At 34.8% G+C, this 25,742-nt stretch overlaps 1 protein-coding gene across 1 annotated transcript; it reads right to left on the reverse strand.

Annotated features, from left to right (window-relative positions):
- Positions 1 to 334: 334 nt before the first annotated feature.
- Positions 335 to 25,269, reverse strand: LOC105346725 (guanine nucleotide-binding protein G(o) subunit alpha). Its single transcript, XM_020074734.3, has 10 exons — positions 25,136 to 25,269; positions 24,695 to 24,836; positions 19,551 to 19,821; positions 18,846 to 18,888; positions 11,197 to 11,338; positions 9,155 to 9,315; positions 8,139 to 8,267; positions 6,107 to 6,236; positions 5,653 to 5,806; positions 335 to 2,921 (listed from the first exon to the last, which is right to left on the reverse strand). Exons 3-10 carry the CDS (start codon positions 19,666 to 19,668, stop codon positions 2,734 to 2,736), a joined length of 1,065 nt encoding a protein of 354 aa, XP_019930293.1. The 5' UTR covers positions 19,669 to 19,821; positions 24,695 to 24,836; positions 25,136 to 25,269; the 3' UTR covers positions 335 to 2,733.
- Between the last annotated feature and the right edge of the window lie 473 nt (positions 25,270 to 25,742).

Genomic DNA, 25,742 nt, shown 5'->3' on the forward strand with positions numbered 1-25,742 from the left:
TATACATGTAGTAAAACAGTTAAACATATAACCAGTGCTCAAGTGTGAATTACATTTGACCCAAATAAAGTGTGAACAGCCACCAACAATCCCACATATTACGTCACAAGAAAATGGGAGAAGTTCCCTTAGGATTAGACTTGTTCTTAATGATCTCAAATATATCAAAATAATAGCTTCTATCTTTCATTAGCTTTCTATAGATGGACAAGACAATCGCACGGATTCAATCTAAAAGTATGTTCTGTTGTATGTAGCAAGCCTATATTTCAGACATCCCCAATATTATCTTTAAATAGTTTGCTTTGAAAATAACAAATAAAGAACACGAATATTCATGATAAATACTAGGACTTTATTTTGATAAATGGAGAGTTTTACACAGAGACATTTCTAGCTTTTCTTTTTCTGCAGTTTGATATACGGTTGTGAGATTCCAAAGAGCCCTCATTTAAAACGAAATGGGGGCCCCGTACAGGGTTTGGGTTCAGTAAAAGAACAGCGCTATACACTTGTCTTCTTTATTCTAATGAAAGTTCACAATTATATATATTAATATATATATATGTATGTATATATACCATTGACAATTTAACACTTAATGATCAAGTAGCTGTCACAAAATCACGTGACGTACGTAAAATATCAAGCTAAAATTCAATTTGACCACATGACCAAGAAAAAAATCACGTGATCTCAAAAAAAGTTGATAAAGTACCAACTTTTTTGTTACATGTCAACACATAGCAATAAACATATATTGAAATAATTTCAACATGAAGCCGATTTTTTGACTTTGTTTCCCAAGCTAAACATTGAAATGATTTCAATGCGACACAGAACATTAAAAATCTACCGAGTATGTATACACTTCATTTGCTTAAAAGAAATGAAACAGTTCTCGACACGGTCATTATTTTTTTTTTATATGACAAACAACACCAATATAAATATCAGCTTAAATATAATAATGTCCAGATAACCCTTGTAAGAAAGCGTGTTAAAATGTCTCAAAACTTGACTAGAATTCATCAGAGGCTTATGAGTTAATGGTATTCCATTGACAAAATTTGTCCCATTTAACATGAGTACCAAACAAAAAAATTTCCTGTCGTATCTTATATAGAGGTAATGAACTGTATTGCACCCACCCCATAACACAGATATATTACTCCTCTACACTACGAGGTTACCACCATTTCAATTACAATATTGACTGAAAAATAATAATAAAAAAGTTTATGATAGGATCAATATATATGCGTTTTGAAACACACAGTACACTTAAAGTAAGTTATAAACAGAACGTTGATGTACAGTCAATCGTAGCAACCGGAAGAGACTAGCTCTTGTCCTTGCTACAGCACTTTTATAAAGACATGACACGAAATGGGCAGCAAGAGGAATGTTGGTTCGCCATTTTACAAAGAAAAAGTGTAATGGAATCTTTACAACAATAAAGAGTCCATAACTTGGGCTTTTTTGCAAAATAGAAAACATATACCTTAACCATTTTCTCAGTGATGAGGCATCACGTCAAAAGGGGTTAGAGGTCAAATCTAAACATGACCCTGTTGCTATAGTTACATGGTCCCAATATGCAAAAAAGCAACAGAGTACATGCTATCACGTAAAAGTCAAAACTGTTTGGAATAAGCATATATATCAATTAGTTACTAAGTAAATTCATGACGGATAATGCATTGACTTCACACCACACATACCAGAAAAAATTTGAATTGGCTTTCACAGGTAAACTACTTGCCTCCATTTTGTTTTATATAAATAACACAGACATTCACTATAACGGCTAGATAGCAAGCAGAGGAACACATTCGTTCAAAGGTGATTAGAAAATGAATGACCTTGACACCGACAACACATAGAGATTCCAACGAACACTTCTGAGTGTTTGCGTCTCAGGAAAAGGCCAGTTTGAAAACGAGATTCTCAATAAGCTACCTTAACTGCTACTTCATCTCTCTCTCTTTCTCTCTCTCTCTAGCTCTCTAATTAATTCAAAATCCTTATCGACAAGCTCTTATAAAGGTTTCATTTTTTAAATTGAGAAGACTGCGAAAATCATGGAAAAATTGTGTTATAAATAGACAATATACGTTTTCAACAAACCATAGATACAAATTACATCAATTTGGATGTACAGGTGCGTTAGCCATGAATGAATCACGTGTTTGACCTCCACATGTAGACAAACATACTAACAAAGGTACACAATCAAAAGGCCAAGAGCATTGTACTATAAGGGTACCATGGTTACAATAAAGTAATCTACGGTGACTCGAAATGGTGAACCATTCTCCCATCATCGGACGAGTCATAACACGTCTCTCTCACTCAATTGGATAATCCTAACCTATCACTTTGTGAAAAAAAACTATCACTTACATAATGCATTCAATATTGTATGTGTGCATGTACATATTCATATGTAGTGAGCAGCAAAGTCGTTCAATATATATATATTTTTTAATTCTGCCAATATATTTAGATTTTGGGTGTGCACACTTGGCAGTAGAAAAGAAATGTCTGTGACACTCGCATTCTTACGTAACTTGCACATGGATCAAGCCCTTGAGAGATTCGTCAGGCATACGACAATTCCGTAAAAAAAAGACAGTCCAAGTTCTCGTGTATGGTCTTGATTTTTTTGTTGTTGTTGTAGTATGTAAGTGTTTTTTTACGTCCAGAAGGCTCAAAATAGTTTGACTTCGACTAGTACAGGCCACATCCCCGCAAATTATTGGCTATGATGACGTCAGTAACGGCGTCAAATACAAACTGGATGTTATTAGTATCTGTTGCGCATGTCTGGTGACAGTAGATCTCCTTCGTTGAACTCTTGTTCTTCGCTTCAAACTGGGCCTGAATGTAGGCAGCTGCCTCCTCATAAGTTTGGTTTCCTGCAAAATTAGAGCGAAGAATACCAATTTAGAATAGAGAATTACACATAGTATGATACAAGAACAAGAGTTTCATATATGCAAGACATTAAAAAAACCAGTCATGTAGGATATGTCATAAATTTACAAAACGTCCTCATTTCAATATTGATGAATGAGTTTGGCGTTAGCTACAGTCTTGTAAATTCTATTGAATTCGGCTTCAAAAGTAATTTATAAACTGTATCGCTTCTCCTGAAATACTCCGCTAACTAACTAGTGCGCTTGTGCGATGGTAAACAGGTTAGCAGAGCAACTGGTCGTTTCTACTATTTGCATTTCAACGTTTTAAAGATATCCATTGGAATCAATTGTATTTGAAGAGTTAAAATGTTGTAGTTTTGCAAACAGTTTCAATATTTTTAAAACCACACAAGAGCTTCGTTGCTCAAGTTGTTGCAAGTACAACATAATACACACATTTCATACTTCATGTGTGTACATGTATGATTGTGTCCTTAAATATTGAGTGGTTCCATCACACAACACTTGCACTGATTTTCATATAATTATAACGTTTGTGATAGAGCCGAAATATCTATCGTATTAATTACTTCCGCAAGTAATCCCCAATTTGGAAATTGCTCGCCTGAGAAAATCATATGATGGTGGCATGGTTCTGCCATCATTTGTCAGATTATTTGTTGACTTGTCGGAATCTTATGTCGACTTGACTGGTTTTTATGTCACCTAGTAAGATCGATATATGTCGACATATATATACCGTACATGTATTTAACTATCTTATTTTTAAGACAACTCCGGGGAATAGACGAGATCGAACCATTAATAATTTTGATATCATATTTTCAGTTTAAATTTATTAAAAACTATAATACATTTTAACACATATGGATTTTATCCAAAGGTTAGTTGCTCCCCACTGTTTTGTTTAATCTTTCATTATTAGCTCCGAAATAGCAACTATAATGAAAACTTACGGTAAACATTGTTTACAGAGCCCTTCTAGTTCTTACTAATCAATTATTATTAATGAAAGTGTCAAGTTTAATTGATAAACAAACTCACTCCTAAACTGTTGACATTCCTTAGATACTTCCGAGTCAACTTCGACATTAAATACTTTAAGTACTTCAGATATAGAATATGGATTTTTCTTTAATTAAATCGCTCCTTTTGGTTAAAGATCCAATCTTTAGTCATGAAAAAAAAAATTGATTAAACAAATTTTCTATCCCTTTTTCTTGCCGTCAATTCATTATGTATTTTCATTTCCTCTGTGTGTCTACACTTCCACAAGGAAAAGGTATTACCGAGATTGTGACAAAAAGATTGGTAACATGTGTAAAAATAGCATACAGGGATCATCTTCAACCTCCTACAGCCCAAGTTTCCTCTGTACAAGATTATGTGAAGTCTTCAACAATCGTTTACAGGTAAAACCATTTTAACAAGAGCTTGGACTTTGGGTAGTTCTGTCAGACAGCAATATGACGTAGGCCTGTCTATTTCTTTGCTGGCCACTCAACCATGGCTCTTTGAAATCTACGATATCTGTATGGTGTTTGAGTTAAGACTACGCAATCTATGTATATTTCACTCGAAACCGGCGTCATTTTTAACTTGTTTTGATACAAGAAATGGATAGCTACGTCCTACCGAAAGTCCAAGGTCTTTTAAAATGATTCTACATGTATCAATAAATAAATTATCAATATATTATAAATACAACTAGACCACAGACCACAGAAACCCAGAGACAACACATCATTAATACCTTTATTGATACTAAAGAAGGAACATAAGTATCTAATACTTAAAGCTCTCTATTCTGTTCAGCCACCGGGTGTGGAAAAGTAATTTATTCCGGATTTGTTCTGGGTAATTCCGGAAACCAGTTTATAGCGGCTAGACTAAAGACCGTACATGTAAATCATGTTAATGAAGTAGTAACCTACATGTAAATACGAGCTAAGGAATGACATGATGATTCAAAGAACCTCACCCCACCCAGCCCCCCTTCCCACACACACACACCCAAAACACTGAAGCAATCACAGGAATGAGACCATACATTCGGGAAAAGTCATTTTTCGATTTGAAAACCCATTCCTATAGACCATTCTCGTGCCTTTCCGACAGAGCTCGGAAATTTAGTACAAAAAGGAGACGCCCCAAATCAGTATGAAGTATTGCCTAGACAATTTTGAATGTCCCTTCTGTGGTATATTTTAGGTTATTGGCTTTACTGAAGTTTGACTCCAGTTTCGCACGATAATAAATTTCTCTTTATTTGTTTCAATGTATATGAGAAGAGGGTCGACAAGGACGCTTAAGCAAGAATTTTTAGATTGTTTTCCAAGATCTGCGGAATGATTGACTCAAATACAATATTACTTTGTATCTATTCCTACCGCCAAAACACTCTATTATAATTTTTCAGTCAATAGACTGTTTCCTTCATAGCAAAATACTTATTACTAATGTCGTTGGTTATAAAAATGCACTTTTTCGGTATCTAAAAGTTAACATTTTTTTTTGGTTCACTTTTAAAACTTAATCTAGATTAAGTCTCCGACAAGGAAAATTAATATATGCATTTTGTATATATATATATATATATATATATATATATATATATATATATATATGATGCGCTTAAAGTTATACACCAACAACATTTAGGAGATCGGACATCGGTGATTTTATTTTTTTTAAAGTAAGAACTTACCAGTGTATTCCGGAAAACATATAGTGAGAGAGGATTTCTTAATCTTCTCTTCAAACAGATCCTTCTTGTTAAGGAAAAGGATGATGGAGGTATCCGTAAACCATTTGTTATTACAGATAGAATCAAATAATTTCAAACTCTCTTGCATTCGATTCTGAAATGGAATAAACAAACAATACATTAAAATTCTTTTGTATAGTATCACTCTACTAGTATATTATTTTTTAAAGAAAGAAAACTTTAGAAAGGAAGAAAATGAGATTCCAATTGAATTTTTGAAAATTCCAAATAAAGAAAAACATAATCAGAGCAGTCAAAACTACGGATTTTCAATCAAATATTATTATTTTTAAATGCATTAGAATCTAACTGTAACAAGCTCTTCTTTATACTGTATGCATTTATGTAATGGTTGATAAAATCTAAATGGTGCCTTCATGCTTTTTAAACTTACGGTTGTTTCATCTTCATGAAGAACTTGGTCATATTCGCTCATAGCTACACAAAATATAATGGCGGTTACATCCTCAAAACAGTGAATCCATTTTTTCCGTTCCGATCTTTGACCTCCCACATCGAATAATCTACAAAGAATGCACGGTACATACAGATTGTTCAGTTTTTATATACAAACATAACTTTAAAAAAAAGCTCTAAAAAAACCCAGAGGCCTTGTTCGCTCCATAAAATTTTATGAAGTATGGCATCTATCCTAGAAATTATTACGAATTATAGTTTCTCTTTTATTTTGCTTTAATCTCGAATTTTATGATGTTAAGGTTGCCATATTGCAGCCTGGTGCTGTCTGTATGTAATAAAGTATGGTGTATGCAAAATACACCAAAAAAACAAAAAACAATTGCTGTTCTGTTCATATCGAAGAAGATTGTACACATAAAAATGGACCCCTCCCCCATCCTAGACTAGCTATGTCAGTCCTACATTTTACACAAGTTTAAATATGGACATCCCCCCTTGCCAAGACTACTATCTGTGTCACTCTTAAGGGCAATTTTCAGTGACCTTGATCATACCGGTAAAAGTAGCAAGAGGTCTATGTTATCGATAAATTTTTTCCAGTCGTACCGGATATTCTTAAGAATATTTGAAACTCTTAGAAAGTCAACTGACAACCACCATACGCACGTTTCTCCTTGAATTTTAAACTGCACACAAGTAGTGCATGTTCAACCCTGTGACAGCTTTCTTTTTTAATTAGATCTATGACTATTTTGTAAGCTATGTTTGCTATCACAATTTGAAGACGAGTTTCATTTTATTCTAATCTGTCCATTTTACAAAGAAAAGAGAAAGATGTTTGTAAAAAAAAATTATTATGAAAATCCATCTGCCTTTAAATTTGTTCAATTATTGTCAAGAAAAAATATCAAACAGTTATATAATTTGGGCAAATACCCTTACAAGGGCTCAAAAACAAAAAAGAAAATATAATTTGGGTTTCTTTTAGTTAAATATTACTCTCGATTACATTTATAATTTCTATTTTATCATTCAAATTAATACATTACTATCCCGCAGACTGATTTTAGACTGTGATTAGTCATATGTCTATAAATATATATATATTTTTTTTACATCTTACAGGTATTTTTGGCTAAACTGTTAACCCTATGAACCGTATGGTTCTTGATAATAGAACCATTATAACAAAACCTTGGACTTTCAGTAAGACTTAACTATCTTTTTCTTGCGTCAAAACAAGTTGAAAATGACGCTGGTTTCAAGTGAAATATACACAGATTGCGTAGTCTTTGCTCAAGAGCCAGACAAATCTGGTTGATTTCAAAGAGTCATGTAGCTGAGTGACCAGCAAAGAAATAGACAGGCTTACGTCACATTGCTGTTTGACACAACTACCCAAAGTCCAAGCTCTTAGTAAAATGGTTCTAAACAATACTGTACTATGAAAGATTCGGTTTTTACAAACTTGTACATGTATTAATTAAGTGAAAATTCAATTTAGCATTACAAAATCATACATTACTTAACACCCATTGTAAAATGGGCACACGACCTTTATATATATATGAAAAAGATATTACTTTAGAAAAAGAAATTAAATACCCATCTTATATAATAATACATATTTGAGGATAACTCTCTAAAGGAGAAATGAATTTCAAGTGTGTCCTTGGTCTTTTCTCCATATGCGCATCTACGATCTTTATTATTTGAATGATATTAATTTTGCTTATGACTTTTTCAAAATGTCATAATAAAATCATTCGTTTGAAATTATCATTTATAGATCAAAAATGAATATTAGTCATAGGTAATTTTGAGAAAGTGTAAATTTAATTTAGCGTTATGCGTAAAGCATTATATAAATATAGCATATTACAGGTATATCCCTATAGTAAAATGAGAACACGACATTTAGACTCGTTTGTATACCGGTCACATTAAAATTAGCTTAACACTGAACATTGTGTTTCCCAAACGTACGAAATACGTAAAATACTTACTTGAAATTTAAATTTTTAAAAGAGAAATGGACTTCCACAATGCCCGTGGTCTTAACTCTGGTTCGTAGTATATCTTGTTCTGTGGGCATGTAATCCTTGGCTCCTAAGCGATCTAAGTCGTCTAGAAAACTATAGAAATACGAAAATGAATTGAGTTAAAGTATTTATCTGCAATTCAATACATTGAAAAGCATTGCGGCTACACCTGGGTATCAACATGTACCGCTATCATACTGGTTTTGACTTTGATTTTTAGGATGTGAAGAAATAAATGATTAGTTCAATTTAAGAGAGAGAGAGAGAGAGAGAGAGAGAGAGAGAGAGAGAGAGAGAGAGAGAGAGAGACTTTTTATTAAATACAGACGGTAAAAATACATTTCTGAAGTTTATTTTCTACTCCATGACTCATTCTTTCGATTAGAGTAAACACCGTTTTAGAAAGCCGACGTCAGTTACCTCGAAGTAATGCCTCTTTCTACATGGTTCTAACATATGTTGATGTCGGCATTAACGAAATAAAGACGAGAGGTGTTTCGCGGCAGAAAATAAATTATTTATTGAGGCTGTCGAGGAGGTTTCTCACATAGCTACATCTCCTCTAAAATAAGACTCCACTGCGAGAAACCCAATGCGCGCTCGGCAATGAAACAAGTGGTTTCAAAAAAAATATTGACTGCCATCTTCATTTCAATCGCATTTTGGTTGTATTGCGATTTTTTTTACCTCCCAGTATTCGATTTTCAAATTGAACATTTCTTGCGAAATTTACTCGCAAAAGCTCATTCGAACACCAACTGTATAAAATCAACTTTAACGCCGATTATTTCCAAGTATAATGGTGTCATGTTGTAAATTTTGAATTTACCGGGTGGCAGTGAATACAAAATTTACAACATGACAACTCATGTTGTAAATTTTGTATTTACTGCCACCCGGTAAATTCAAAATTTACAACATGACAATGGATACAGTACAACACAAATATATAGTAACTGGATTGCGGTACAGGTACTTACTATTTTGCAGAATCATTTAATTGGTACTCGTTAGAGCGACCGAAACACTCCTGAACCCCGGTGTCAGTCCAGAGTCGCTTCATGGCCGCTAGAAGTTCCTCTGAGAAGGGTTCCGTATCCTCCATCCGGGATATGACGTCAAGGACGATCTTCGCGTCCGACTGGAAATAAAAAGTGTTTATAAATTTCTTGATTGATTCAATGAAAGTTGTTATGTGTCAAAATATATCTCGTATATTGACACTATACATTGTAAGTCTCACCACATGAGACTTAATTGCAAATAAACCGCTGGAGTTCTAGTCTGTTACTGGACTACTGTACTGTTGGAGTTGTTTCAATGTATAATTTATTCCGTATTGTTTATTTGACGATAATAACAAATATTCAACAACCAAAGGAGGGGGAGAGGAGAGATTGCGTATGATTAAGAAAAAATAATTTTTAGATGTGTGTATACATATAGATAAAAGCATTGGCAACCATCGTCTACCTCTCGGTACATGTACACAAATGCCAGAGTCTGGCGAGTTCCCCAACAGCTACTTGTGTGTGTCTGGATTCCTTCATCGTTATGATTCCAAACTATTGGTAAAAGAACGTCGGGACGGGTACCAAATCAACGAGTATAGGACTCAAATAAAACCAGGAGGTGACTAGGGTCTTGGAGATCTCACTTGATTTAACGTAGGAGCTTTATTCTCCCATTTCCCCCTAAAAATACTTCTCTTCGTTCAAAAATTAAAATAGCGCCCCGGGCTTTCTCTCTTCTTTTTTAAAATCTTTTTTAAAATCTACCTTCGTATACATTGAGAAAGCGATCAGCTAGGTGTGTGTGGGGGGGGGGGGGGGGGGGGGTGGGGAAAGGTAGGTTGGGGGATGTTCACAATCACAAATATAGTTTGTTAATTAAATCATATCTGATTAAATCCATAAATTAAACATAATTTTCGCTCCAATTAGCGGTAAATGTATTGTGACAAAAACCGACAGGAATTTCCCTGCGGTAGTTCATAGAACGAGTCCACGCCCCAATCCCGAGTGTACGTATACGCGCAAGATCCAAACAGCGCTACCTATGAATGAGGTCGACCGTCATGAATGATTTCTCGTAACTATAACAACCTATTGTCATCTCCCGCGCTCTCTAAAGTGTGCCAAGTATGGCCGACTGTTTCATTGATTGGTATATCAATAAATTCACGTAAGAAAATTTCCATCAGTCTACTACAGACTTCGGAGCTCCATTAGACAATCTACATGTACTTTCACGTAACGCCGATATTGCTGCTGTTAGCTAATTTGAATATATGCAAAGTATGCAGTAAATTGCAGTTGGCAGAAATTATGTTTATTTAGCCTTCATTCGCGAATTGTTGAATCACTAGATCGGTAATTTACAGCAATAAACTAATTTTTCCCTCACTGCATTTAATGTTTCGCTTCCTCTTTCAATTTGACAACGATGCAGTTTTATCACTCGTGATTCAGCAGGTTTCATAATGAAAGTGCATGTATTTAATATTTATCTTGCCACTGCGATCAATGGAGGAAAATCTGTAGGGCAAAAGAGAAAACGTGATTATATTTCAGACCTGCTAAATAATGAACGGAGAGCCGATGTGTGTCTGTGCATCGTGCAGACGATCTGGTTAACCATTTCGCTATTGCGAATAACATCTAAAAAGCCAGAAGAAGCAAAAACAACTTGGCAACCCCGCCCTTTTTCACTGCAAAAAATGGGCATCATTGAAGGCTGTTTTCTTATAAGATTCATTCAATAATGGATTCATGAATTCATGAATTCTGTCTTACATTTTTTAGGTGAATCTCGTTATTTTTTTATGCCCCCTAGTCCCCCCTCCCAAGCATTTCAATCCCCACAGTGTCTCACTTCATACATAATTCGCTGAATGTTCGTAAAATCCATGACTTGGCGAAAAATACTGATGAGACGTGAAATACTATATAAAACTTTATGCCACTTTGTAACAATAAAAGTGTGTTTATATATATCCATATACATAATTCAACTGGTATACCTCTCGTTCACTGTCAGCAAACTGGATATGTAGCGCCCCCATCGCCCGGATGATGGCCACGAGGGATTGTATAGTATTACTGTACACGACGGGTTTGTACTGTTTGTTATCCTCTTGAGTGAAACCTCCTTCGTGGATAATTCTGTAAAGATTAAAAAAACAACAAAATAATTATAAATAAAGACAATTGTCAAAAAAAAATTGTTTCCGAAACAAAATGATTATCATTTATAGTGCATGAACTATTCAAATATTTTATATCACCTGATGAATTTATTGAAAATTCTACAAAAAAAATGGTGCATGCATCCAACATTTTTTGTTGGATTAGAAAGTTAACCAGAATGCGAAATAAGAATAAGTATTTTGAAAATATTATAATCTTTGCCTGTTCACAAGGAGAACACTTGATACCTAGGATAATATACTGACTAATCTCTTTCCAACATTTATTTTATTAAAAATCTACCAACTATCAGCAGAACTATAATATTGTGAATGCATACACTCACTTCTCGATCGTATCACAAACTGAGTGCGTAATGTGTGTGCGCGAAATTACGCATTGCAAATACGTATGACTTTTCGTGTGTGTGAGTGTGTGTGCATACAAAAGACAAATGGTATGAAAATGCTGCTTCATTTTAGGAAAATACCACTCAAAGATTAGTAACAAGTAAAAATAACCCAGTAAGATGTTCATTTGTATTCTCGGCGGGCCATCACCAGCCTTATTTAGCTGCTATTTAGACAGGCCGATAGCAGGCCGGTGTTTTTCGCTATTATATTTGCGAGGAAATATCGATCAGCGCCGACTCCATGCCCACAGATCGATATACGACACAGTCTGCTTCGTCTTAATACAAGTCCATGCAGCGAATGGATGTGATATTTTTGCAAAGCTGCATTTTCGATCGAAGATTTTTTCCTACGTCCTCTCGTCTCTCTCTCTCTTTCTCTCTCTCTCAAATAAGTTATGAATTACTTATGTGTAGGCTTTCTGTGAATCATCTGCAGCAGTTACGACATAGTCTAATGGTTGTATGATAAGAGATATAGATAGTGCAAGTCAGGAAAATACCAAAGCAGTACTCCATGATATCATAATGGATATCACGGTTTAAGCGGAATTCTCAAAACGTTGTGCTATATCGACTATCTTTTGCCGAGTAATGTAGAATTATGATACACAACACAAACGTGAAAGGGAAATATTAATACACTGTAATTATACATCCATAAAGTACATTCCTGCGAGACCCGGTCGGTCCGACATACGAACACAATTTTACCGAATAACCTAATGTATCTGCTCCTCATATGCGGTTTATTGTGAATAAGCCATTAATTTGTTCAACAATAATGAACATTCAATATGCAACTTTCTACAAAGAATGCTCGAACCTTAAAATGATACATGCCATACGGACCGATAGGACCGGGTTTAACCTGGACACAGTAAGATTATTCTTTCTATAGCAAACGTTCGTGCCCCGTTTGTGACAAATGTGCTGAATAGCTTTTTGGTCTACACTAAACCAAAGTCATGCAATGGTAGAGCCAAGTGTCTGCAAACTGCGCAAACAAGATATAATCTCTGTACAAGTAGAAGTCGGATTAGACATCATGCTACTTCAAGACCAGCTTATTCACCACTTCCTCTCCTCAATGTCTTGCTGAACACACGTTAACACTAGAGAAAGACGACACCTTGCTTCCTTTGATCCCTACCCTTGCTCCTATGGTGTTCTTGCGACATTGACATGCCAAGCAATGGTAAAACGTCTTTCTTTTGCATTAGAGAAATCAACTGGCACGGTTGATTTCTCTAATGCTTTGGTAAAACGCCTTCCTTCTGCATTCAATTGGCGCGGTTGATTTCTCTAATGCTTTGGTAAAACGCCTTTCTTTTGCATTCAACTGGCGCGGTTGACTTTTCCAATGCCCAGACCTGTACCGATATATTCTATCTGACAGTGTATGTTTTTCACTGAATCTTTCGTACAGATGCAGGTATACCATCACCAAGACATGGGGGATACGCAGAGTTGGGAACATGAAATGTGCGTGCAATAGTTGTTGAGAAATCAAAGCAAGGGGGCAAATCTGTGTGATCAATCGATGAGGCTCCGTCTCTCCGCTGATAATGGCTTGCTGTATGTGTACCAAATCGATCCACGGAGGTTAAAACATATGAAATAAGCACCCACCTCAGACATCACTCAGCATAGCAACTAGTAACAGAGATCTCGAAGAACGGAGAAGGGCTGACATAGGATAGGTTTCAAATCGATGTGGACCGGGACTTTGAGGGTGGGCAGTGACTGATAATGGATACAAATGTTTGCTTCTGATCGTAATTAAACATCTATACGGAGACTGTTAACTGCCTATTTACAAAGTTGTCTACAGTATCATCTAGATCAGAGACCGAAACATTTAAATCTAGACAGTTACACGAGTTATTTATTTGTGTGGGGTTTTTTTCTTATTTCGCGTACTTGGTTTTTTTTCTTTACAGTTAAATAATTGAGCTTTATCAAATTAGGAGCATTTAAAAGATGGCCCCATCAGAGAAGCGTCAGTGTTCTATAAATAACAAAAGTATAATTGTTTGTTTGGTGTTGTTTTTCTTTTCTTGCCCTGGCACTTTGCGCTAATGTGTAAGTATGTGTTGACAAGTATGCGCCAACATGAATGGCCAATCCGGATGCTGGCAATTCTGTTTGTCTTAGTTTCCTGCTAATTTCTGTAACTCTTATCTTACATTGTATTTAAACAAGATAAAAATACTGCTCATCAACACAAATAACACGTTATGGACAAGCTGCTTAACGGTCCCTTATCGACCAATCCAGTATGTTAATTCAAAGACTGCATTGGGATTCCATGTACCATATCCGTCACTGCGTGATGTTTAGGATTTTGGAAAACGAGTGGATTCTTGAGATTTCTCTCAAGATTAATAATAAACAATGAAAAATTCACATAGAATAAGAAACACTCTGGACACATGCTAGTCAAAAATACATATTATAAACATAATTATGGAAATGACATTAGGAATAGTGTAATAACCATATTGAGCTAAACCAGAAAATCTTTGAAAACAGGTCCATGATGAATGTTTCTTTCTATATATGAAATATCCTAGTCCCCATCTTGGTTAGCGGTATCATAATGGTACACGTGTAAGAGGAAACTTTGAAGAGAAAGGCATGCCACACACTTTAACAACACTTGATGGCGGTTTGTACCAGGAAACGTTAGTTTAAAGCGCCTAGAATGCTAGTACATATCAAAAATGTACCGGCTCTTGCCTTCTACAAACTTGTCTCGGATTGTTCGTTGAATTTCGATCCTCCAATTCTATCCTGAAGTTGCTTCCGGTAGACTTGGGTGTATATTAAAACGACACGGATATATGTTGCTCTCTTGTGACAAGCAAATGAAAGATTCATTTGCATCTACCGTCATCATGGCATCAAGAAAAGAAAATATATAGAGAGAACTGAAGACGTGGTTTAAAACTGGTCTTTTTTTTCTTCCGAATGAGAAGAAAGGCAGAATAAACACGAAACGGCGGATGAAAAGAGAAGAATCCCAGAATCTGACATACTCTAATGTGTATTAACCTCTGGATATAAATAGCAACAATGCTGCCGTCGATTTTTTCACGTCATAGGCATGCTGTGTAAAATGAAAAGGATTTGTTTAACCATGTGGTATACACATCTCACCAACCTGCTGCAAACATTTTATTTTCTTTACGTCATAGTGAAGTGTAAACAAAAAACTAAGGCAGATAATTGAGTTCTTGATGAATGGAGCTTCATTTAGCCTTTTTAGGTCAACAAAAAGAAAATGGTTAAATTGTATTTAACGCAAATTAATAACGGAATTATATACATGATCGCTTTGCAGCAGAACATTATATTTTTTAAGAAAGAACGTCGGAGCATCTACCATTATATCATAAATCTTGAGCATGAGTTGTACAGTATCCAACTAATGCAAATAATTATAATGCCCGACCATCTTTGATAAAGGAAATTCAGACTAGACGCATTGTTAATCTTAAGAATTTGCATGCATATGTACATGTAAATGACTAGAGATAATTAATTAACAAGCAACATATGTCTGAATATAAATTCATATAACACAATTACATGAAAGGTATGAAGTTGTTTGTTAGTTTGATATAAGTAAACACATGTGTTCAGACAAGAAAAGCAGAGTGCACATATCTAAAGTGAAATACTTGTAGATTTCTTTTGTAAGACTCATTTAAAACACATTAATGTGCCTCTATGTGAGTTCTACCGTAACACAGTTCTAAAATATTCGCTGCAGAACTTTGATCTGTATTTATGTGCAAAGTTAACGTTAGCTCTGAAATGTTATCTGGAATATTGTAAGCTTTCAAGATATAAAGTACTAGTATATGTAATTCTAATTTTCCCGTGCTAATTTTAATCTGGGCTGTCAATTCGTCAGTCAGATGCTTCCCCAATCTCTAATAATGTACTTAACCACCCCGTATACTTGTTGAATAACAAACATAATCTTTATATACAGAGTTTCCTTCTATTCCGCCAATTGATCCACAGTTTGAGTCACGTATTGATTCATAATCTGATTAAACGTCGTCAAAGTGGTAGTAGTGTCTATCACAAGTTTAACCACGTCGTTGTAGAATAGAATACAGATGAAGGGTTTTGTTCCGTTTTTTTTTCTTTTTTTCAAAAAGAGATTTGACACAATTGAGTGGATCACTTATCATGTTTGTTCAGTAAATTTTCAATTGCCTTGAAATTTTCCGTTTTAAACAGAGACCAGATATGTTGTGCACGTAGCGCCTTTTCATTGTTAAACATATACGAATATATCGTGTATTTCTTAAACGCAAGTCTGTATTTTTCTTAGAGAGAGAGAGAGAGAGAGAGAGAGAGAGAGAGAGATCTGCATTTCACCCCAAGTCCTGATATACAAGTTGGAAAGGGGGAAAGTCTTCCAAGGGTCAAATGACAAGGAGAAAGTATTAGATTTGAAGTGCTCTTTTTAGGCGGGGACAAGTTTATCTTTGAAGAGTTCCAAGGGGCAATGAATATCACACGACCGTCTCAAGCACTGGATCCAAATGTTACTGATTTTTCAATACGCAGGACAAGGTTTCACTTGAAACTGCCCCTTGGTGACCTCCTATGCACAATGCTGAGTGTCATTCATGCTACAGATGTTACAGAGGGGGATGTGTGTTAGCTTGTAAGCGAGAGGATGCGAATGATTTAAACAGGATACTTAATAAAAACCCCAGAAAGAAACTCGATCTGTACACTAAACACTTTACGACTATGTAACTACTTACAGAAAATGAATTCTTAGAATGCATTGTTTGTTTTATAGTGCTGGCCACTAAATGAGCCTTTGAGTTTTAACATCGTTGTATAATACTTATTAGATGCGTGTTTCTAAACAAGAAGACCAAAACTTTTAAACTAACAGAAATGCATCGATGATTATTATCTACCTCTTATGTATTGAATAAAATTACAATTCTTTAATAAATTTTCAAAGCAACGTGTTAAATGCATCCAGTAAAGTAATGACAAGGTGCTGTTCCGAGCAGATAGTAAGACTTTTTAAGAATCATTAAAGACAGGACTATTTCCAGGTTGTTTTTCACTTTTTAACCATTTTTAGTAGTATATTCAACAAATAATTGTTTACACATACGTTAACTGTCATGTATAGGAAATAGCAAATAACCCAAGCCATTTAGAGATGAACTGTCGAATAGAAATATTGGGGGTTAATATAAATAATGTTTCGGCTTAACACTAAGTAGGAATTGTTTATTATGAATATTTTCATTAGCATTACTAGTATTATGTCATTGACATGCTAGAGAGAAAAAAAATAGTAATGTACGAAGATTTACAGATTAAGGTTAGATAGTGTAAATTTTAGCATGTTTAGCATATAACTGCATTTAATTATGTAGGTTTATATATTGAAATCTGATGATACCATTGAGGCCAATGAATCTGTGCAATGGATTTTAATAACATTGTTTTGTTTGGTCGGCATTTTTAGCCAGAATTCAATTCTTTCAAAATAGATTCAGTATCATTACAAACCGTTTCTTTGTACATTACTAGTATTCTAAAATTTCTGAGTTACAAATTATCGACGCTTTCAATAAGCACTTTAAAACGCCAATGCTTGTCGTCCATTACAAATTTACATTTGTTTCAAAGAAACTGATCATGATGTGAGGCTAATTTTTACATGAGGAAGTGTGGGGTGGTGGTGGGGGTGGGGGTGGGGGGGGGGAAGTGTTGATTCATTTGAGCTTATTATCAAGAGCATGATAAGACCAAGAAAGGAAAGACAAGGAGACGAGTACAATAAAGCCATTTGTGTTGGTTGTAACTGGATGATCTAACCCTTAAATAAGAGAAGTGTCAAAGTATGTGTGTTCATGTGTAATAGTTAGTTGTTAATAGCATGTGTTCTCAAACATTTAAACCAATTAAAGAGAATTATGCCTATGCGACAAATGATACAGCGATTTTTAAACTCGCTAAACAGATGGATAAGCATAAGTATGGCTGAAAAAAAAATCACCCGTCTAAAGCCGAGTCTATTTGCACTTCTTCCAATATTATTATCAGATGGCGATAAGGCGCCTCCTCCCCGCGATACACGATCGATTTCCCATTATTGATTTGGTGAATGGCCCCGCTCTTCACCTCGGGTGTAGGGCCACAGGCAGGTGCTAAATGAAAGCTCCATTCACAACCCCTGTCACATAGCCATTTCCGATCGATAATCTTTCTCTCTCCGTCAAACAAAAACCATGGATTATTTGGTCCCAAGTTTTTCCATCGGTCCATTAGGACGCGTAAATACATGTAGCAAAATTTTTGCTATTCTTCTTACATGTAGCTTCTCTGTCCGGTGCATCGGCATAAAAGAAAAATGTCGAGCAGTATTTAGCTCTTCATTACCAGCTGATAATACATATTGGTCAAATTCCTAATTTTTGCCTTGAGGTCATGCTAAATTCGTCTGCTGCTGTTGTTATGGCGGCTCCATCATTTTACTATTACACACTGCGGTCGTTTTCTGTGCTGCCATGTCTGCGTGTGTAACTCTGGTATTTACAATGCATTAATACATCTGCATAGTAAGTCTGGTACAATATGAAAAGAGGCAAACGAAGGGGGGATTTCGGACAAGTACCATGTATAATGAAAGTTCTACAGGAAATAAAAGAAAATAATTGTGTATATGTGTAAAATGATATAGGAAGTTATAAAGTCCAACAGATTTACATGACATGCAACGTAAGCCCAGCTTTATAATGAGAGAGAGAGAGAGAGAGAGAGAGAGAGAGAGAGAGAGTATTGTATGTATATCTAGAGTTTCTTCCTGTGCTGTTGAAGAGATTTTTAAAGAGATATAAGAAGCCAGAGTGCAGCTAATTAGAAGAAGAAAAATCCCCACCCAAACATATTTATTATTTTCTTTTCATCTTACACAGATGTAAAATAACAGTGATACAGCTGTTCAAATTGCATACACAACATTTACGTACAATACTGAATACGTCACATCCATATACTCATTTCACTACTTACTTCATTTGTTTTACAATGGTGCTCTTTCCTGACTCCCCCGCACCTAAAAATCAAATTTTAACATTCATTGGATATTAGTTAAAACAAAGAAGCAAAACAATAAAACATGACACAGAGCCGCATTGATCTTTATTGACATAAAGAAAAAATATATAACGTCACTAAGGCGTGTGTCATGAGAAAAAAAAATCGTTACGATACTGCGTTTTTATAATTACACTATCTATCTGAATAAAAATGATACAATACTCGCATATTATTCAAAGCAACTTTTGTTTACACAAATGACTGCTAAAATTTCCGGCATGGAGCGCCCTACTATCTCAAGATAATATCATTATCGAGACGACCCCGTATGGCGCCTCATCGGTACATCTTAAAATAAAAATTAATGATGTTGTAGATGTTTATCAGTACGAGGAATCTGAAACTTTTATCGATTGGTTATGTCTTCCCAAATATAAAATTACTCCTTTCCGAAATACCCTGAGTGAAAAGTGGACATGTATCAACCTATATCTTTCTAAATTCGAATACGTCCTATCTAGATAATACATAATTTATTCCTGCCACTGAAAAATTATATCGTTTCCAAACAATTCAAAATGGCGGATGAAACTTGCATAAATCAATGCTGAAGATGTCAGCGGTAGGATTTTCGTGTTTTATAGATTTTTGAAGCATTGGAGGTCACACATCCCTTACCTAACAGAAGTAGCTTTATATCCTTAGCTGCTTGTATTCCATCCTCCTTTAAATTTTTCTCAATCGCCTTACTTCTCTCGTAAGCGATGCGCTGTTCTTGGCTCATCGTACAGCCCATGTTTGAAAATTATAATGCACCACAATGTTTAGATCCCAAAATATCAATTTGTCTCCTCCACCGAAATGATGGGGGATTTTAATCCCAATGTTGACCCCGTCTCCTCACACGACACTCAAATCCAGGGTGAAATATCTACTAAAAATCCACTCCCTGAAATATTCAATACCGATATTAACATATATTCACTGTGCAAAGCCAAATCTCGGTCTGGACTTCGTGAAACAGCGAGACAGTGAAAGAAAGATGTTCGGTTCCGCATTCAAAACCTATCTCACTCGGCTTTTTTCATAGCGAGGCAATATCGCATCCTTCCACTGTCGCCGGAGAAAAGACATGGAAGTTAAAACAAAATAAACGTATAATCTCGCCTCTTGCTGACGGGTATCATTTGGCAACGAAAAATGTGGTCATGGATGCTTGTATCTACCACCAAGCGGTGTAACAAAGCCTATTTAAATATGCGTCCGTTTCTCGTTCTATCGATCCAGTGCGGATATAGCTATTCTACATCGCCGAGTAACGGGGGTTACTAGCTGACGTCATTCGTTGCACGGGCTTTAATATATTAATCCTATTGTTTTTTTTTTTCTAGGGAAAAACTATAAATGTAGATTGAAAATTTGATTCATAATTATCGAATTAAGCGGTATGCAATGTTGAATGTTGTTTTTATCCTACATGTGAAACTACATTGTCAGTGTTTTTCTGATGTTAATGGAGTAAGCCTCACCATCGCCTCGCGCATCTTGTTGCAGGGCGGTGGCTACAATCTTCTTCCGTGATATTTTTACAAACGGAAAATGACGCAGAAAACCGCGCGACACACGATTTCACATTTCAGATCAGTTTAGACTATATATTATGTAGAAATTGTAATTTATTTATTTTTTTTATTTTAACGTTTGGTGGGATAGGTGACAATTGAACGCCATCTGTTGGCTGCATAAAAATTAGATCGATTTCTTGCCTTATTATGCAGCTGTTAATAATTAAATAAGCGTGGCTCAAAAATATGGAGGAAAAAATCAATGCTTAGCATGGAGTATCGTGTTTACTTAAACAACGATGTCCCATGATTATTAATTTGAGAATATCCAAGTTAATTTCCTTTCTATGTAGAAGTACCCAATATTGTATTTTGGACCCTTTATAAAAAGGCATGTTTATTTATGACTTATCATCAAATTCTTAAAAAAAATTGATATGCTCACCTTTATACGTACGTATATACGGAATATAGGTGATAAACAATAAATGTGTCCAATAAAGATTCGTATTCAAGGATTTTATACACAATTTCATTGAATGTCCTGTTTCAAAACATCTGTTTAAATAATATTCCTTCCGCATGTACACAATATATACATGTGGCTTGTACCTGCCATTTATTATATCTATTTTATCATTGTTTGGTTTAGAAATAGAAATATGCAATTAGAAGCAAATTGCGTATTTTGTCAAAATTCATATGATTTAATGGCGTGTACTAAATAGCATGTATTTGAAACTGCGCAGTATGATTAACGTAAATAAACAGATTAAAATAATGACATTTTGAAAAGTGAGTCATAGAAAAAGACGTTTCATTTATTTCTTTTTGTTGACAGAGTTATCTATTGCAAACATTTGAATATTTTAACAGGAATGCAAAATTTATTACACGAACTTTTTTTTTATCAAGTTACTAAACAAAACAAAGCTTCAAAGACAATATTTCAGAAGACATTCAATTTTCTACCCAAAAATATAAAATGAAAACTTGCGGGTTTTTTTTTTTTGTCCAACAATTTTAAATGATGAAACGCCTGATTCTGACACAGAAAAAAGAATTCGGTAAAATTAAATGTATCCCTGGTGTTTTTTCTCTTTTAAAGAAAGTTTTAATTTTACAACTTTCAGTAGTACCTTAAGCTAGATACACGTATTTGAGTTGACATTTTTTTTTTAATTCATTTAAACTTCAGTAGGTTTTAACCTACATGAATAACCTTGCACGATTTATAAAAGAAAAACGATAGTTTTAGTTCATATATAAATTATAACACTGACAAAAAAAGTAACAAGCATAAAATTAATCTTTAATTATTCGTAACAGAATAATAGCCCATTGGTTCCATATAATTAGACGTGCTCGTACATACAATGACTTTGTTGTTGTTTTATATTTGATTTTTTTGTTTTTGTGTGTGTGTGTTTATTTTCCTTTTCTTTTTTTAAGAATAAAAAGACAATTGAATATTGTTATAGTATGTTCCAAGCTACTGTTTCCGTCACATTTTGATACATTTTAGCGAGAGTACACATACCTGTCAAAGAAGTACAATTGAAATCGAAGGGGAAAATCCAAGACTTCTTCATTGACACTTTATCTATTTTTACCCGGAGAAATTAACATGAACGAAAACAAATAACTTGCGGAGATTTATAATCGGAAATGTTGCAATTGACATATTTTCTCCATTCGGAAGAACTCGGGACACCTCGCATAATTTTTCAACTTTATCAACCAGGTACTTTTCACGTCTTCTGCAATGCAAAATCCCCGTTGACTTTCTATATTTGATTGTGTATAGGAACCTGAAGCGGTAGAGGGGACAATTCAAAACAGAAAATGACTTTTTTTATTCTAGTGGATTCATGAACGTAGTTTGTGTTTGTGTAAAAAGGTAGTTTTGATTATCGATATATTAAGCAGAATGTGGTAGAAGCAGAAACTCGGGACATAGTTTAGAATTTGTTAAAAATAAGTGGCGATCGGTTGCATACCCCCCCCCTCCCCCTTCTGAAAACTGAGTATAAATACTTATCAAATATACATGTATGCTTTGATTAACAAGTATTATTGAATGATTTTTTCCCTTAGATAGCTGAAAAGATCTTCTTTTTTTTTTTGGAAAGATAGTTAAAATTTCATAAAAATACTCTAACAATTGAAATAACCTGTCAAAATGAAAATCTATTACCCACTGTTTTTTGACACATTATAAACTTAAACAAGAAGCCCACAGGCCTTGATGCATGGTCACATGAGTACCATAGTCCTTTCTTTAGATTAAAATGTCGGCCGAGTCATATTAAGCTTCATATTGAAATCTAAACCTTTCTCTCCCTCTGACTGTTATCCCACTTTTGATGTTTAGAAAACAATACTTTATGAAATTTTGGGGTGGAAGGGGGTACCAAATGGGAAGAATCTCGGATTATCTGTATGGTCATGCCCCCCCCCCCCCCCCCCAGGGATCCGACCCCTAACCCTTGGACCATGAATTTCACAATTTTGGTAGAGGGCTTCATGGAATCATACCCATGCATTTAGTTTTTTCCCTACATGTGTGAGTAGAGAAGATTTTTGAAAATGTAGTTTTTTGCATATTTTCCCCATTATGGTGACCCGGATTGAATTTCCCAACGAAGATTCCTCCTACCATAGAGCTACTTCACACAAAACTGGTAACAATTGGCCTTGTGGATTTCTTGAAGTTAAAAATGTAAAATTGTTGCACGACGGACCAAGACAAATTGCAATAGGTCACCTGAGTGAAATTAAATATACAGAATACTGGATACTATGTCAGTTCGGAATTGAGTCACAACATGACATACTTAATAGGTAAAAAGATGACATTATAAAGCGTTGAATGGAACAGAGGTATGAAATCGTGTAGATTACCATTGTCCGTTTATCCTTATTTTAATTATCGGGGGGTTTAGATTGTTTTTTGACTATTTACACCTGTATGTATGTTGTTCTTACATGTTTGTTAATATACATGTATTATATGTCATTGTTTCAGAATAAAGAATTTAAAAAAAAATTGTCATAAAAACGGGTTGACTTACGTCAGAAACCGGGATCGTTGATAATGCTAAATAATCAACGACATTTCATCCTGTTATAAAAAAGTTCAAATTTATATAGTTGTTTTAAATACTTATAAACTTATAAATATTCTTATATGATATGTTTGATAAAGCACTGTACTCTATAATATGAAAAGAAAAACAATTTGTTTGCAGCTTTCTATTTGTTGCATAAAGCACAACATCGTTCATTATACGACATTCCTGTTCGCCTGCCTCTTTTGGGAGTTCAAAATTATAGATTTTTCAAGATAATATAGTCTCTCTAAACAAAGTTTTATATTATAGAGTCTGCATTATTAATTTCAAGGTCTAGTGCCTAACTCTACCTTTACCCCCCCCCCCCCCCCCCTCCGGCATTTGTTGTTAAAACCCGTGTGATTTGATTTGATACAGTAAGATAAAAAGTGTGTTTTACAAGGTCAGTGTAATTGTATTGAGGTCTACTGTCATCTTATTTCCTTATACTGTATCATGAGTTCAAATATCAGAAAGTAAACTTCCCACGTTTCATAGGGAAACTATTTCTTTATGTGTTATTAGTGTTATCAGTTTGAAAGAATCCAATCAGGTATTTGTTCGAGCAACTTTATTTCGGACGAATTAGCTGTTCTTAATTAGGATACGTTCCGGTTATTTTTCGAATTCACATACATTTACCTTGATTACCTTCACTACAGGTTATATTGCTTATTAAATTCATACGTAAAAAAAAGTAAATGAAAATGGCATAAATACAAATTTCTTGAAATTCTGATTGCAGTGATACGTAATTTTTATGTGTGTAGTTTTTTGTGCTGGTAAAGGACAAAAGTTAGAATTATATTCTTATCGCTTTTTCAACTGAAACATGAAAAGAGAGAGGGACACCTCTGCCAGAAAAAAAAAACCATGCAAAAAATTTTCTAAGGAATTTTTTAATCTGCAGTTACGTATACTGTAGTGGGGGTCAGTCAGCCTACATTCATTCATTTATTTTTTTTTTCGCAGTAGTTTGCTTTATCCAATGATGGAATTGTCCCACCCCGATCCCCAACGAATATTTGTTATTTCGTTAGAAATTCGTACACGTGCAAACACGAATAAGGAACAAAATTAGAAAAAATAGTAAACAAGTACATTGATTCATTGTGTATACATGTGAAAACATTTGTTGCCTTACTTTGACAGTTTCTTGATCCACCGGCCGTGATCTAATCTCTCGGTAACGATCGCTCCTCTCGGGCCCTGGGGTCACATCACACCAAGTCAATCAGGCAGTCGATTTATAGCTCCGTGACATGATCCACCATAACGCCCGATTCCTTGGACAGATATATAAATAAAAAAATATGTATGAAAAGTGTGGTAGAAAACTGAAGAAATACGTACTGATAACTTGGTATATACCAAGTTAACACCAAAAATTATATGCATAAAAAATATGCATTCGCATACATATATACTGTACTCTGAATTGGGCTCAGGTAAATAATTAGTTTCTTTTGGTGACATGAAATTCATAGTACATTTGTACTAAGTGAAGTTATCATCAGTGTTTAAATTGTCTTAAAATACTAAAATTTTCTTGAAAAGTTACATGAAGAAAAGAAACCAATCTTACCTGTAATTGTGTGGGATGTTACTGAAAATCTCTGTCAGATCCAAATACCTGCATATTTTATCCCGAATGCCCCGAGTGTTAGATCAAGGTAGTCGATACCTATACAGGTAACATACTTGTTTTGACCATTCAAACCGGAAGTGTGTATTTTTCCAGGACGCAAATTAACCTTATTGCGGAAGTTGGGATTCAGAGGAATAATAGTTTTAATATGGTAAAGGAAAGGGGTTCTAAATAAGTCCGAACAAAGCAGATAAGTTAAAAAAAAAACACCCCCAACTTCTCCTCTCTATTGCTCAGATTTACTGCTTGATTTACCTGTCCATTGTACAATAAAAGAGTCACAAGTTACTACCGATCGTCGGAATCAACGGCATTTTCCTCCCTTACACCAGCGCTGTTTCATGGTATATCAGTGATATCGGGATATTATATCTTAGGGATTCCGAAGATGGCATTATTTTTAACAATTATAATGCAGAATGATATGATAATTCTGTCAGTAAACTTATTTAAGAATCACATGTATAAATCAACACAAACCAAGTAAAAAAAAAAGCAGGCTGTAGCTAGCAGCCACTTACAGAAGCCACAAAGCCCATAGATA

This window comes from Magallana gigas, chromosome 3, assembly GCF_963853765.1.
Source record: "Magallana gigas chromosome 3, xbMagGiga1.1, whole genome shotgun sequence".
Classification (NCBI taxonomy): domain Eukaryota; kingdom Metazoa; phylum Mollusca; class Bivalvia; order Ostreida; family Ostreidae; genus Magallana; species Magallana gigas.